General features: G+C 40.5%; 1 protein-coding gene across 1 annotated transcript; it reads left to right on the top strand.

Moving 5' to 3' along the window:
* Positions 1–1,935: 1,935 nt before the first annotated feature.
* Positions 1,936–15,561, top strand: cript (cysteine-rich PDZ-binding protein). The gene is made up of 5 exons (XM_041177773.1): positions 1,936–2,013; positions 2,915–2,980; positions 3,086–3,140; positions 7,234–7,337; positions 12,362–15,561. The coding sequence occupies exons 1-5, from the start codon at positions 1,971–1,973 to the stop codon at positions 12,424–12,426; spliced, it is 333 nt and encodes a 110-aa protein (XP_041033707.1). The 5' UTR covers positions 1,936–1,970; the 3' UTR covers positions 12,427–15,561.
* The last annotated feature ends 1,095 nt before the right edge of the window (positions 15,562–16,656 follow it).

Here is a 16,656-nt window from a genome sequence, read left to right as displayed (position 1 = left end):
CCCTCCTAGCACCCAGGTGGTCATGGGATTAATTTATAGGAGGTAATATGGGTAAATTACACCCATGACAACCTATAAATTACCCCCAGTAACTCCTATTAATCTGTGCACACCCTGGGTGGCATCCAGTTCTCCCTGCTGGCCTCCGGCTCTTCCTTGCTGGCCCCCCGGCTTCCCCCCCAACCCCGTTGGCCGCTGTCTCTTTCCCCTGCTGACCTCTGGCTCTCCTCGCTGGCCTCCGGCTCTCCCATGCACTCCCCTGCTGACCTCTGGTTCTCCCCCGTTGTCCTCTGATTTCCCCCTGCTGATTCCCCATTGCTCTCCTCCATGGAATTCTGACGGAATGGTTCATCAGGGCACTGAAAGGTGAAACAACCAGGACAGCGGTTAGCTGTCCATTGAGAGCCAGTTCATTTGGGGGGGGAGTGGAGTTTGGCGCCAGCTCCGGATGTTGATGAGAAGGATTTCTGTGCGTGCAGGAGTGTCCCGGCGCAGTCACTTAGCAGCTGTTGAATGGGTGGCATTCCGATTCGCAGGGTGCAGCTGAAAGGGTTTTTTCGAGTTTACCAACAGTAAATGGAACGTGAGGTAAAGAGGAGGGGAGAGGAAGTGAAGTGACGCTGATACTGTGTGAAAAGGTGAAATGCTGACGGAAATCTCTGATGTGGTTCACGTAAAGAGGGAAAAGCTGCAAACTGGGACATTTGAGCTATTTTGAGCAAATTGTCAGGACAGCTGTATGTTTAATGAAAAATCAGGACTGTCCAGGCAAAACCAGGATGTCTGGTCACCATAGGGAAGGTGTATCTGAGGGCAGTTGTTTTGGGGGCAGGTGCATTTGAGGGCAGTTGTGTTGGGGGTGGGGGGGGATAGGTGTATCTGGGAGCAGCTGTGTGGGGGGGCAGGTGCATTTTGGGGGCATTTGTGTTTGGGCAGTTGTACCTGGGGGCAAAACAGTCACACTGGCAATTAAAGCACCATGTCAGAACTGCAACTGCTGATGAGAGTGAACAAGTGAAATAACTGAAATAAAAATAGAAAATGCTAGAAATACTCTGCAGGTCAGGCAGCATCTTTGGCGAGAGAAACAGTTAACGTTTCAGGTCATTCAGGTTCCCCCACGATGCTGCCTCTGACTTGTTCAGTATTTCAAGCGATTACTGTTTTAATTTCAGATTTAGAGCATTTTCAGTATTTTGCACTTGTAGAAGTTAAATTGCTGTATTAGGGTAATTTAAAATTGAAAAAAGACAAATAGTTTTAAATTGAAATTAATACAGGAGAAAAATAAGTACTTTAGCTTTAAATAACAGACATTTGCTCATTCCTGCCTCCCTGATGCCTTCACCCAATAACACCAGTTAACACATTCATGTCAAAGAACATATTGTTTCATCTCAAAAAAGCTGCAACTAGTCTTGATTACAGGAAGATCGCTTCAAGAGCTTAAAACAAAGTTTAAAACTGGATTTCAGCAGTATATTTCTTATATCTGATGAAGACAAACATTACATCAAAACATCTGTAACTTTCAAACCATTAGCTTAGTGCAAAATCTTTAGCTCTTGTCTATATGCAACCTACACTGAAGCCAAAACAGTCTTTCAAATATCAGTTCTCCTTCCAAACCAACCGGTTCTGGCAGCCTCCAGATATATATTTTCTGACTGATGGGCAATCTCGCTAAGAATTTCTCTATGCGAAACACTGATAAAAGCTGAGACGTGGAGTAGCTGATAGTTTGCAATATGCAACGGGACAGGCTTACAAAAATCTGTAAAACTAATAATATTTCATATAAATTATCTGCAATCCGTTTATATATATTTATATATGTTAGGCTGTTTAAAGCACCAGTGTCGGCAGTATGGTCTCGCACTAAGACCCTGATGGCAACTTCCATTCGCGCTTGTGTTTTCAGCCAATGAGGGGGCAGTTTCCGGGGCGGAAATGAGCGAGTTTGTTGTCGGATGTGCGCGATTGGAGAGGTGGTCAGGATGGTCTGTGAGAAATGTGAGCGTGAGCCCGACTCCCGGTCACAGGCCAGGAGGTGGGCCGGTGGACCCAGTGCTTCCTCCCGGGTTACAGAGATTTGATGGCCGCTGTCTCTCTACCCCATCCCTCCCTGTAGTCCACCAAGCCAGGCTGCCGACCCTCCCTGCCCTTGCCCTGAACTCGCACCTTTCTCCAGTTTCTCTCCCTGTCTCCCCCCTTGCCCCCCCCATCACCTCTCACCTCTCGTGCTCTCTCCGAGCTCACCTTGCCTCCTCTTAACTCTATTCCCAGCTCCTGCTGACATAGCAATTAGGAGGAGTAGGCGATTGGGCCTTTCGAGCCTGCCCCGCCATTCAGTATGATCATAGCTGTTCCTCCATCTCGACGCCGCGCTCTCCACATACCCCTTGATGCCTTCAGAGTCCAGAAATCTGTCAATTTCTTTCTTAAGTGTATTCAGTGACTTGGCCTCCACAGCCTTCTGTAGTAGAGAATTCCACAAGTTCACCATCCGGGTTGCCTTTCCTGGCTCCCTTAAATGCTTCTCTTTCTTGAGGTACACCCTTTCAAATCTGTTGCCATCATCCCTATCACAGAAAACCCACCCTTGATGCCTCTGAATGTCTGACTACTGGCCTTCATTAACTTTCCTTGCAAAATGTTGATGTCTATGTCCTCTCTTTTTAAAACAGTGGTGAAAGAGTAGCTGGAAATTTTGTATTTAAGGAAGTGCTGATGCTCCAAGGATATTAACTTGAGTGCTAATGTTTTGTGGGTCTCTGCTAGTTTGTATTTAAAAGCACCTTTCATGTCCTTGACACACCTGTATTTCCCTGTCAAGGAATATAAATAAAATTCTGAATGTTTCTCCTTTATTGATGGTTCTATTTATTGTTCATGCATTTCTATATTCCTGTAGGTGAAAAGAAGCTGGGAAGAGTTATTACGCCAGATACTTGGAAAGATGGATCAAGGAACACAATGGGTGCTAACCAAATTCAATTGCTGCATGGCAGTATATGAATTTTAATACTTTTTATATTCACTAAGAACATGCCTTTTTAATTTAATTTGCAATGTCTTTATACAGAAAGCGGTGGCCGCAAGATCAACGAAAACAAGGCGTTGACTTCAAAAAAAGCAAGGTTGGCATAAAGCTACATTTTTAAAGATTAGGTTGTTTCTGAATGTTGAAGAGCCACACACGTTTCTGCAGGTACTTGCAACACTCCAGTAACACTGCTTCAGTGGTCATTTTTAATGTATAAGGTTGGACATTGTGAGTTTTTGCCTACTGTTGTGGGTAGCAACACAGTAACTAAACCTTCATTGTGTAGAATTTTTTTTTCAGTGGAAGTTGCTGAGTAACTATTTGGAGTTTGAATTCGGACTGAAGTGTGGATTAACAGCAGTGATCCAGTTGTTGATTTGATTGAGCCTAGCTAACAGCCTGGACTAAAAATTGAATCTGGGACCCTTGTTCTATAGATTGGCACTATGTTTAAATAGGATTGATCTGTTTTTATGCGTGTTTTGAATTATGTTTTTGAGAAGCATATTCGCACAATTTTATAATTGTCCTATAGTAATTGCATAGTTGCCTTACAACAATGCTAAATTTGTTAGTTTGCATCTGTAGTGGTGAATAATTTATCTAAGAAAAGGAGACTTGAGGAATTTACATTGCTAAATTATTTGTATTTACCTCTGTGATTTATAAAATCATCTGAACTTGTTGCATCTTACTCTTTAACCACATGGTGTCTCTTGGCTACATTATCCAAAGATATGACATCGAATTTCACATGTACACCAGTGACACCCATTTCTATCTCACCAGAACCTCTCTTGACCATGTCCTATGCTGACAGTTATCCATTGCTAACCTGCTAATTCAATGACCTGGACAAGCTGCAGTTTTTTAAAGTTAATCATTGATAAAACAAAAGCTATTGTCTCTGTTGTGGCAAATTTGTGCCCCTGCCACCGATGCCCTTCTCGGACCACTCAATCAGACTTTGCAACCTGGGCATCCTATTTGACCCCATGATGATCTTATGAAAACATATGGGCTCCATTACAAAAAACGTCTACTTCTACTTCTAGCAGTGTCTGTCTCTGCCCCAAGTCAACTATCTTCTTTGCAACTCCTCCAACGCTATAAATCTCCAATACCAGTACAAACTTCCGATAATGCTACCTTCCTACAACTTTGACCTTGCATACCTCCCATTTCCCACCATTAATGACAGTCCCATTTGCCATCAAGGCCCTAACCTGTGGAATTCTTTTCCCAAATTTCTTGGTGTCTCCATCTCCTTTAAGACTTACCTTTCAATCCTATTGACCAAGCTTTGGGTGCCTCCTTCTAACCTCATTTGGTTCGGTGTCAGTTTTTATCTGAGTTCCTGTGAACCACTTTGAAACATTTCCTTAAAGGCACTATGCAAGTGTAAATTGTTTCAAAATTCATCACAAAGCATAAGCCAGCTATATTTTTAAACCAGTGTGCTACCTTTTTTTAAAAAAGGGTTAATTCCCCAAATTTGTCAACCTGCATTTATACAGCACTTTTAACATAGTTATATGCTCCAATGTGCTTCAAAGGAGCATTATCCATCAAAATTTAACACCAAGCTACATAAGGAGATATTGGATCATACTTCCCAGCTCCCCACTATCAGATTGGTGGGTGGGCGGAGGGTGGGTATTCCCTCAAAGATGCGCTGGTGAATCCCTCTTGGAACTTCACAGGTAAACATTTGCATGGCAATTTCCCGGAAGTACAGTCTTCCTGTGGGCAATTGCCCTCCACTGTGAACCACCCCAAAATGCAAGTTAAAACCCAAACTTCGGATGGTTCTGACAGGGTTACACCAATAGTACTTCAGAAAACATTAGAAGAATTAAAATTACTAACTTCTGGGTAACTATTGTAAAGACCCAGACCAATTTCCCCATCACCCACAGGACTCCCCCTGACAACCCCCCCCCCCTGCCCAGCTAGTGCCGTAAATAAGGGGACATGCTCTCCAATTTGACTCAGCTGGACTCCCACGCTGGACCTCAGAGACAGCTGCACTGCCTAGATCTCGCCCAGCTGGAGTTGGAAGGCAGGGCAAGACAGGCACAGAATAAATTTGGCGTAGGTAAGTGGGCACCGAGTGGCAATCTGACACTGATTGCCACTCCGAAGAAGTTACGGCCCAATAGGACAGTTGACAGATGGGCAAAGCGGTAGGTTTTAAGGAACATCTTAAATGAGTAGAGAGAGATAGGGTTAGGGAAGGAATTCCAGAGCTTAGGGCCTTGGGAGCTGAAAGCACAGTTGCTGTTGGTGGAGCAACTAATATTGGGGATTCACAGGAGATCAGAGTTGAAAGAGCGCAGATATGTCAGAGTCATGGGACTGGAATAGGTTACAGAGAAAGAAAGGGGTGAGGCCACAGAGGAATTTGAAAACAGCAATGAAAATTTTTAAATCACGTTGTTGCTAGACAGGTGAATAGAACTTAGTACGAGTTAGAATAGGAGCAACAGAGTATTGGATAAGGTGGTTTATGGAGGGTTTAACGTGGAAGGCCAGTCAGGAGAATACTAGAGTATGCAGTTCACAAAGCATAGGCAAGGAATTCAGCAGCAGATGAGCTGAGGCAGTGGTGGATATGGATGATATGGAGGTAGAATAAGTGGTCTTGATGGAGAGGATGTGGAATCAGAACCCCATCTTGTGGCCAAGTCGGACACTAAAGCTCTGCACAGTCTGATTCCGCCTGAGATGATAGGGGGAGGTATAGAATTGGTGGTTCAAGAATGGATTTTGTGACAGGAACTGCAGACAATGACTTTGTTTTTCTGTTATATATTTTGAGGCAATATCTGCTCATTTCTTACTTAGAAACATAGAAAAGTACGGAATCAGAAAAGGCTCTGCAGTCCTTTTGGCAGTTGCCAAAACATACCTTGAGCATTAATTAATGATGTAGCACAGTGTTAATAGCTTTATTGCAGTCAACGTATATTCTATCTGCCAAAATTCTCATTAATGACTTGGTAATGTCCTCAGTCCTTAAGAAAAATTATTAGGTAAGAACTTTCCCCCAAAAATTAATGCTGATTCCCTTTTACCATGCAGTACCAGTCTCTTTTATTAGCTCAGAGATAAAAACAAAAAAACTGCGGATGCTGGAAATCCAAAACAAAAACAGAATTACCTGGAAAAACTCAGCAGGTCTGGCAGCATCGGCGGAGAAGAAAAGAGTTGACGTTTCGAGTCCTCATGACCCTTCAACAGAACTTGAGTTGGACTCGAACTCAAGTTCTGTTGAAGGGTCATGAGGACTCGAAACGTCAACTCTTTTCTTCTCCGCCGATGCTGCCAGACCTGCTGAGTTTTTCCAGGTAATTCTGTTTTTGTTTTCTCTTTTATTAGCTCATCTTTTGGATGTCTTCTAATAATGGACACCAGGCAGGTATTAGGCTCATCAGCTGATAGCTTCCCATTTTAAAGATTGGCGTTATTTTATCTATTTTAGTCCTTGGACGTGACTCTCATTTGTAATAATTCCCTAAAGGTAATGAGAAAAGATTAGAGTGATTTCAGTGGCCAAATCTTTAAATATCTTTGAAGTGCATCCTAGCCTGGTTCCTTGACTTCTCTTAACTTATTAACCTGTCAGAGACTGACTTATTTGACATTTCTATTTCTTTCAGTGCTTTCTGCATTGCTTCCTGAAACTTAACTTCTGTGAAGGCACAAAAGAAAGATTAATTTACTCTGTTTGCTGTGCTTTGACATGCAACCTTTGGGATCTCTGACAGGCACCATCTATTGTTTGCTTTTTTTTAACCTGTTTGTAGTGACTAAAAAAAAGTTGACATTTCTCTTAATGTTTCCTGTTTTCCTAATCTCATTTTTGATTTTGGTTCTTCTAATTTCTTCACTTTCTTTTATTTCTTGTATTGTTTTGTTCCACTAAAATTTCATGTACAGCAATAAACTCATTTTTGCTTCCGCTGTTGGCAACAGCGGTACTTTCCCTTGGTTACTTCCTTTCGAGTAGTATACATCTGTTCTGTATTCTATGATGTATTTCTAACCTTTTAAGCCACTTTTCTTTGAGGCTTTTTCTCATTCCTGAGCTTAGCCCTTGGGTCCTTAAAATCTACCTTTTCTAACGTGTTGTATTCAGAAATAGTTAAATGACAATTTAACAAAGAATTAATTTTTCCCCTTAGGTTTGATCCTTATGGAAAGAGCAGATTTTCAGTTTGTCGTATCTGTAAAAGTGCAGTTCACCAAGCTGGTTCTAATTATTGTCAAGGATGTGCATACAAAAAAGGTATGTGTTGGTCATTTTGTTTTAATCATTTCAAAAGTTTTCAACATAATGTAGCTGTAAAGGATATTTGCAGTAATTTTAGAATAGTTATATTCAATCAGATTCCTTTGCTTCCGAACATAAGAATTAGAAGCAGGAGTAGGCAATTCAGCCCCTCAAGCCTGCCCCGCCATTCAATACGATCATGGCTGATCTCCTTTCGGCCTCAGCTCCAATTTCCCGTCCTCTCCCCATAACCTTTTAACCCGTTACTAATTAAATATCTGTCTATCTCCTCCTTAAATTTATTCAGCGTCCCAGCATCCACTGCACTCTGAGGTAGTGAATTCCACATATTTCCCTTTGAGAAAAGTAATTCCTCCTCATCTCTGATTTAAATCTACCACCCCTTAGCCTAAAACTATGGCCTCTTGTTCTAGAATGCCCCACAAGGGGAAACATCCACTCCACCTCTACTTTGTTTATCCCCTATAGCATCCTATATACCTCAATTAGATCTCCTCTCATCCCTTTAAACTCTAGTGACTATAGGCAAAATCTGCTCAATCTCTCCTCATAAGACAAGCCCCGCATCTCTGGAGCCAATCACCTGAATCTCCTCTGATCTGTCTCCAATGCAACTACATCCTCAAGTAAGGGGACCAAAACTGTGCACAGTACTCCAGGTGTGGTCTCACCAATGCCTTGTACAGTTGCAGCAACACTTCCCTATTTTTATACTATATTCCTTTAGAAATAAATGCCAAAATTCCATTTGCCTTCCTTATTACCTGCTTTACTATCTTTCAGCGATTCATGCATGAGGACACCCAGATCCCTCTGCACTGAAGCATTCTGAAGTTTCTCTCCATTTAAATAATAAGTCATCTTTTTATTCTTCCGACCAAAATGAATAACCCATCGCTTATCCACGTTAAACTCCATCTGCAACATTTTGGCCCATTCACCTAACCTGTCCATATCCATTTGTAAATTTCTTATTTTTTCATTGCAATTTACTTTCCCACCTATTTTGGTGTCATCTGCAAATTTAGCTATTGTACCTTCTATCCCTGAATCCAAGTCATTAATATAGATTGTAAATAGTTGGGGCCCAAGGACCGAACCCTGTGGCACCCCACTAGTTACAGCTTGCCACCCAGAAAAAGACCCATTTATCCTGACTCTCTGTTTTCCGTTGGTTAGCCAATCCTCTATCCAAGCTAATACATTACCCTAACTCCATGTGATCTTATCTTGTGTATTAATCTTTTGTGCGGCACCTTATCAAAGGCCTTCTGGAAGTCCAGATATACTACATCTACAGGATCCCCATTATCCCATTTTGCTTGTCACATCTTCAAAGAGCTCTAGCAAATTAGTCAAACACGACTTACTCTTCATAAAACCATGCTGACTCTGATGGATTGCATTTTGACTTTCCAAATGCCCCTTTACTACTCTCTTAATAATGGATTCTAATAATTTCCTAATGACAGACGTTAAACTAACTGGTCTATAGTTTCCTACTTCCTGCCTCCCCCCCATTTTTTTTGGATAAGGGTGTTATATTAGCATTTTTTTCCAATCCACTGGAATCTTTCCAGAATCCAGGGAATTTTGGAATATTATAGCCAATGCATCCACTATCTCTGCTGCAACTTCCTTTAAGACCCTGGGATGTAGGCCATCAGGTCCTGGAGACTTGTCACCCTTTTAATCCCAATAGTTTGCTCAGAAATTTTTCTCTAGTGATGGTAGTTGTTCTAAGTTCCTCCTTCTCTACCCAGACTGACTCTACGTGTTTCTCTCCAGTGCCTATGTCATTCCTCACTATAGTACTGATCTCTTCCTTTACTAACAATGCTACACCACCTCCTTTTCCTTCCTGCCTATCCTTCTGAAACACTGAGTACCCTTGATATTCAACTCCCAAACCTCTTCTCCCTGCAACCACGTCTGAGTAATCGCCTCCAAATCATACCAATTTTCTCTGTTTGCGCTGTTAACACATTAGTTTTATTCCAAAAGCTACGTGCATTTAGATACAAAGCCTTTAAGTTTATCAATTTTCCCTACTCTTGTATGACTCTTTGGTGCAATATGGCGTTCACACACTCTGTCCCTTCTTTTCACTTTTTGGTAACAATCAGCCTCGTCACTAACCTGCACTCTTACCCTCTCCTTAAAATTTGATTTTTTATATTTCCATGCAACTGAACCCCCCCCACTAATTAATTTAAAGCCCTATGTACAACCCTAGTTATGCGATTCACCAGGAAACTGGTCCCAGCCTGATTCAAGTGGAGCCCGTCTGAATGGAATATCTCCCTCTTTCCCTAGTACTGGTGCCAATATCCAATGAATTTGAACCCATTTCTCCCACACCAATCTTTGAGCCATGCATTTACCTCTTTAATCTTATTGAACCTGTGCCAGTTAGCTCGTGGCTCAGGTAGTAATCCGGAAATTATTACCTTTTAAGTTCTGCTTTTTAATTTAGCCCCTAGCTGCTCGTATTTGCTCAGCAGAACCTCTTTCCTCGTTCTACCTATATTGTTAGTACCTACATGGACCACGACAACTGGATCTTTCCCCTCCCACTCCAAATTCCTCTGCAGCTCAGATGAGATATCCTTAACCCTGGCACCAGGTAGGCAACACAGCCTTCGGGACTCGATCCTGGCTACAGAGAACAGTATCTATTCCCCTAACTATACTATCCCCGATTACAACTACATTTCTCTCTTATTATGCATATGCATAATATATATAACAACATATGCAGTAGTTGTTTTAATTTTTGTCTTGCCCGCTCTTCTGTTATCTGGCACTCTGCCAACTTGTATGCTCTGGTAACCGAGATTGCTGCGTCGGGTCTGTTTTTTGACAGGAGATGTCTCTCATCCCTCAGAAGCTGGCACTAATGCTTATTGCTGAGTGGTTATGTTCGCTGCTCCCCACCAGTTATACTCTGTCAAACTGCTCATAATTGTGAGATCCATGGATAGTTGTTATTGGCACCCTGTCCTCGCTCCAGTCTCAGCCGCCTATTGTTCTGCAGCATAATGTTCCCTCAGTGCCGTTCACATGATTCGTGAGACCTCAATATCCGCAGAGATCACCCAGCCACTTGCTGATTGGACAATATCATGGGACTTCTGATTAGATGAAAGTGCTTAGTTAACCAGCATCTCCCTTTCTGGAACATGCCAAATAACACAAATTTTACCGTATTTTTCCTACTTTAAAAAGGAAGATTTCAAAAATTATATACATATGTTTTTTTCACCTAGACCTAATTACTGTTTTAAAAAAAATCAAAAAAAGTACAAATGTTGCAGATATGAAATTCAAACAGAAAAAGCTGAACACCCAGTTGGTCATTTGGCTTCATTGGAGGCAACAGGTGGGGGTGGAGGGTGGCCATTGTTTTTGGTCAGGCCCTACTTCAGAATTTGAAATATTGTCTACACTTGAGCCGTCCATAATTCCAAATTTCTGTGGAGAGGTTTAGTGCAGCATTTCTGCCCATCAATTTTATTAAAACGAAAACAGAAAATGCTGGAAACACTCAGGAGGTGCACCATGTGAGCAGAGAATGGAGAAGTTGATATGTCACATATAAATCCTTGATCAGAACTGAAGATAGTGCTAATGAGCAACATTCCAAAAGGAACAAAGGGAAGGAGCAGACTCAAAATAATATAGCTTATAAAAAACTTGAATGAAGAACAGGAGATGCATAAATGGTAGAAATTAAATCAGTATGAGACAATAGAAGGTGAATTGAGGGATGGGGAGGTTTACTAGTTTTTCTTGCTTTCCTTTCTATCTGCCTATCCCTTTAGCTATTTACACAGACTGACTCATATATGCCTTTTACCTCATAATCTCTTTCATTTTGTTTATTGTCTCCTGCTAATATCATTTATGCTGTTTAACCATCTCCTTCACAAATCACTCACCCACTAAATTAGTTAGGCACAGTTAGTAGGATCAGAAAGTTGCAAAGGGACATTGCTAGATTAAGCAAATGAACAAAACATTGGGGAAGTATGAGGTCATCCACTTTGGATTAGGAAAGGTTGATCAACGGTGTTTTCTAAATGGTAAGAAACTCAGAACTGTGGAGGAGCAGGGTTACACCTAGCACAAAGGAAGGCGGTTGTAGGTGTTGAAAGGTTGTGATTGTGGGAAGCCAGTCATCTCGGTCCCAGGACATTTGCCATTGGAGTTCCTCGGGGCTCTGTCCTCGGCCCAATCATCTTCAGCAGCTTCATCAATGACCTCCCATCATAAGATTAGAAATAGGGATGTGTTTTGATGATGGAACAGTGTTCAGTTCCATTCATGACTCTTCAGATAATAGAGCAGTCCATGCCTGCTTGCAGTAGGAACTGAAAACTTTCAGACTTTGGCTGATGTGTAGCTTGAATGTTACTTGATGCTTAAGCGCCTGGCAAAAATCATCCCCATCAAAAGTAGGATTTGATAGGGTAGAAACCCTTCATGTATTTCCCTTTGAGGGAGTCCTGAATAGGAGACATAGGCTGATCAGAGGAAATGTTAGGAAGCAGTTCTTCACCCGAAGGATTTTGGAAGGCTCAAAAAGATGTTGGTAGTAGCTTATTTGAAAAATTCAAAACTGAGATAGCTATATTTTTGTTGGATAAGGACATTAAGGGTAATGGAGCAAAGGTACAGATCAGCCATGATCTAATTGAGCGGTGTAGTTGGATTAAAGGGTTAAATGGCCCAATCCTGTTCCTATGTTCCTATTCTTTTTGGTATGTGTGTGATTGTTTCCATCCTCTACCCCTATTCTGTTCATTTAAAAACTGTTAATCTGCACGACCTTCCAGTACTCATCAAAGTTCCATCCCAAAATGTCGCCTTGTCTGTTCTCCCCACAGATGCTGCCTGATCTACTGAGTGTATTCACCATTTCCAATATCTACAGTATTTAACCTTTTGATCATTTTGTTTATCTTGGTAAACTGAATTATAAAATATTTGAACCTTAAACATTTTTTTTGTTACAGGTATCTGTGCAATGTGTGGCAAAAAAATCCTGGATACTAAAAACTACAAGCAGACATCTGTATAACTTCATTTCAAAGATATGCTTATGGGTTTATTGGGTGTCTTTGAAGCATCTGACCAACATGTGCATGAGCATGTTAATAACCACATCTCACAAAACCTGTATGAGATAATGTACCTGCATATTTCTAAAGCGGAAAACTGTCATGGAGACACAGCTTCTGAAATAAATTTATTTGCTTGACATTTATTAATATGTATATTTTAATGTTTTTAAAATACAATGATGTCAGTATGTATGGCTTGAGAGGTGACAACATGTCAAAGGTGAAGTTATGGAGAGACAAATCAGCTGAGCTGGAAACTGGCCAGATCTGATTAGCAATGAAGACTGGAGTGCATGATGGCACATGAGTTTTTTTTCCACTGCCTATATGCAGCAAATGAAAATGTTTGTGGCAGCATACACTCTGAAAATAGAGGTTCTACAGAAGAGAATTGGAGATTTATAAAGACACAAAAGGTGGACAGCTCTTATTGTAAAACTAGATACAATATAATAGAAGTGACAAACTAAATTTCGGGAACATCTTAACAGAACTGTCTCCTGTTGATTTGTTTTCTTGGCTTCACTCTTCTGTATTGGGAAGTGAGAATATTCATGGCTTTTGTAATTTGTGCTTTTTTCATTACTGAAATTAATATTTTGAGTTAATTACTGAATTCGAGTGATTTTGTAATCTTTTCAACTTTTCGTATTGTTTGGTGGAAAAAAGTAACTGTTGGATCTACTAATTCAATGGAAGATTGTTACTCCAAATGTTCTGATTGCGATTAATGTTATTCTTTCATTTGAAGACGCCCTCTTCTATGAACAGCTGTTCATTTAGATTATCTTAAATCCTGGCATGATCCAAGATCACCAGGGTGGTTTAAAACCTTAGTTGCTGCTCTGATGGTCATGTTCTGTGTTCTGTACCTCTTCATCCCTGCTCAGAAATACTTTAGTTAAGCATCTGCCATTGTTTTGAACACCCATAAAACCTTTGTCAATAATGTCTTGCATTATCCACTTCTTTGTAAGTTGCTATCATATGGCTTTTGACAAAATTATGCTCATTCCTATATTTTTCCCCCCTTTTTTTTTCTCATTCTATTAATTCTTTGTTTTTGTGAACTCGGATTGCCCAAGTTTCTGCCCTTTCTGCCTCTGACAGTGCATTGCTTTATTCACGATAAAACTCTAAGTAGTTCTCTGCTGATACTGCTCAAAAATCACCATTTTCTTTCAGATCATGCTCAGTACTTTAAGACCTCTTGTAGATTTCCTCCTTCGTGGCCTCCAGTGAGCCAGGGAGGTTTGTTTGTTTCAATTGTTCAAAGATCAAAAAGTAAGATTTCCAATTGGTGGGAAGTGTTCTGCTAAAAAATGGGCAGGTAGGGACAGAGATTGATAACGTGGATCATCTTGTTTTCAAATTTGTAGTTACGCAGACTATACAAGGGCTTAATAGAGGATGAGTAATTCATATTAAAGGCTTTGCAATCCAAAACTTAGTGCTCTCTGTTTCAGATAGAAACCCTGTCCAATGTTAAATCGGTTTATTGAAAATAGGTGTTAAACAGTAGCAATGTTATTGTGGCAACTTGGGCCCTTTAAGGTGCATAGCCATTTTTTCAAAAACTTGATACTTGACAAACATGGGAGTCATTCTAAGTGTTGACCACATATTTTATGCTTGAAGAATTCAAAGAAAATATGTTAGGAGATCAGCTGGCACCAGAACCAAACTGTCTGTATTCTACCATGTGTAGCTGCACAAATCTAGAGAATGTATCTGTCAGCAACCTCCACAGGCTTTGGATCAGCATTAAGGTAGTTGTAGAGCGAAGCCATTTGCTGAACATCTGGAACTGACCTCCATTTGTAAGGATAGCACTACCAGTGGCAAGATTCTTTTATCTTTCAGCTGTTAGGCCTGTACCTCCTTTCAGGGTAGCTTTGGAATCATCTACAATATCAGCCATTTCTGCCCAAGATTTATTGAACTATATTACAGGAATAGCATTTTCATTTCCAACTCAAAATCATTGCATTACTGTACTTTCTAAAGTGCATCCTCATTTGCCAGTAACTGAACATGCATTGCACAGCAAGAGTAACTGCGAAGCACTGGTAGGATTTCAGCCCAACAAGTATATCAAATGTAACTTGCATCCTATATTTATGAATGCTCTGTTCAGTCATGCAGGCTATGCATTTCGAAAACAATAAGGCTGCCTGACAGCTTGATGGGATGAGTAACATGAGTCTTGGGTTTTGAGGATTTTTTTTTGTGGTATGCATATTTTGGGTCACGACTTTCGAGGAATCTCCCGGGGAGCAATTAGTGAGGCATCGTCCCTCAAATCTCATCTACTTCCATAGTTATGGTCCAGTTTTCTTTTGTGTTGCTGAAAACAATCACTCCGTTAGCCATCTCTAGCTAGCACTTTTAAATGACTTTTTTGTGACCGATACTTTGAATGCCAGCCAGGGAAACCGGTTCCTAACTGCAAGTAGCAACTCCTCAAGGGAACTACCCATAAATAGGGCCACGTGCTTTTAAGAATCCTTGTGTAAATAAAGCTGCAATCTTGTTTCATTGGTTAATCTCCATTTTAACTCATTCTTTCCCAATACCTTCTGTATGGAGTTCCTTACCTCACTTGACCTGCCAACATGAAATTTCGGCTTTTAAAACCTCAACTTGGTATCAATTAGTTACTACAACCCAATAGATTGCAACTCTTTACAATTTTGGTGCTGCCCTGCAGTGTTGCTATTCACCAGTGTTTCTCAGTTTGAAGGTAAAATTAATCCAAATATTGAATGTTGCATGGGCACTGTTCTCACTTCATTAGATCAATAATTACAGTAATATTTCATTGGAAATTATGAAATTGTTGCAATTTTACCAAGTGAAATGCTGAAAGTTTGTAATCCTTATGTTGATCATCCAATGAATTGTGCATTTGTGTTTTGGGACAGACTGGCTAAGTAGCAAAACAAAAATAGTTGTTGAAAATAATTGTCAGTTTGCTATTTTAATTTTTAAGATTATGCGATTAACATTTTAAACAATGTCTCTGTTAAGTGATTTATTTCTTCATTACAGTTTGCTGTTAGCAAGCATTAAAACCCTATTTCTGCTCCCTCTCCTAAAGTCACAAGTATGCTTCCATAGAATTGTTTTGTAGTATCACATCCAATTGTTCACTGTTTATGAGTGTGTTGTCAGGCTATTCACCTGTGAAGAGCATTATTGCTCAGTTAGATCCTGTCATTCACCAACATCTGCATATGTAGTGTACTCTTTACAACAGGAAATTACTGGATAGTGATTGTAGGGCACACTTTTCTCCCCTTTCTGTATAGGGTAAAAGACCATTGTTTGCATACCCTAAAGGATATGGTAATATGGTTATGTTACTAGAATGAGGAAATCCGAATAGGCCTCGTTTAACAAGCCGGGTTCATGAGTTCGAAACTCGTCATGACAGATGAGAAATTAAATATAGTTAATTAAATAAAAATCTAATTAAAAAGCTTGCATTTGTATTGGTGACCATAAACTGCAAACCTACTACAAAGCAGTTGACTCTTAACTGCCTTTAAAGTAGTCCAGCAAGCCACTCAGTTGTTAGGGAGGGGCAATAAATGCTGACTTTGCAAGTGATGCCAACATTCTGCATGAATCAAAAAAACACCCATCACTACTCTGGCTGAGATCACCTAACTGCGCAACAGGGAAACTCCTTAGCAATGTTTTTTTCTCCAGGATTCCCAAAATTGTTGTAGAAAATAATTTTCAAAATTGCCACAAGATGGCAGTCTGCCTATTTGCTGGCTCTTTTAGCTGGATTCATCCTAACACAGTTCATGCTACACCCAGCTTGTGCTTCATTCATTCATGTTTGCTCTGCCTGAATGCAGGTCTTTAGCTAACTGCTGATGCCTCATTCTGAGTCATTTTTCCTTGGCATTTTATTTGTTTGTGGTGGTTTGTCATTGCCTCCCACTTTCCAGGGCAGTTTAAGGAGGCAGGTCCTAAGTCTACCTCGGTTGAAACAGGAATTAAACCTGCATTGTTGGCATTACATTGAATTACACACTAGTTATTTAGCCAATTGCGCTAAGCAGCCCCCTTGTACTTTATTACTGATCCTGTTTTTATCAGGAAGAGGTATTCACTGCAGACATAAGCATAGATGTTCTGCCTTGGCAGAATTGGGAATAGTGAGATTTCTGCCC

The sequence above is a fragment of the Carcharodon carcharias genome, chromosome 2, assembly GCF_017639515.1.
Source record: "Carcharodon carcharias isolate sCarCar2 chromosome 2, sCarCar2.pri, whole genome shotgun sequence".
Lineage (NCBI taxonomy): Eukaryota > Metazoa > Chordata > Chondrichthyes > Lamniformes > Lamnidae > Carcharodon > Carcharodon carcharias.
The sequence above is the reverse complement of the archived record's forward strand: the minus strand, read 5'-3'. Positions and strand labels throughout refer to the sequence as shown.

Excerpts from the sequence above, each read along its gene's own strand:
- cript (XM_041177773.1), top strand. The coding sequence starts at position 1,971 with ATGTGCGCGATTGGAGAGGTGGTCAGGATGGTCTGTGAGAAAT. Across the intron at positions 2,981-3,085 it reads TGGATCAAGGAACACAATGG|AAAGCGGTGGCCGCAAGATC; the intron begins GTGCTAACCAAA and ends GTCTTTATACAG. Across the intron at positions 3,141-7,233 it reads TTGACTTCAAAAAAAGCAAG|GTTTGATCCTTATGGAAAGA; the intron begins GTTGGCATAAAG and ends TTTTCCCCTTAG.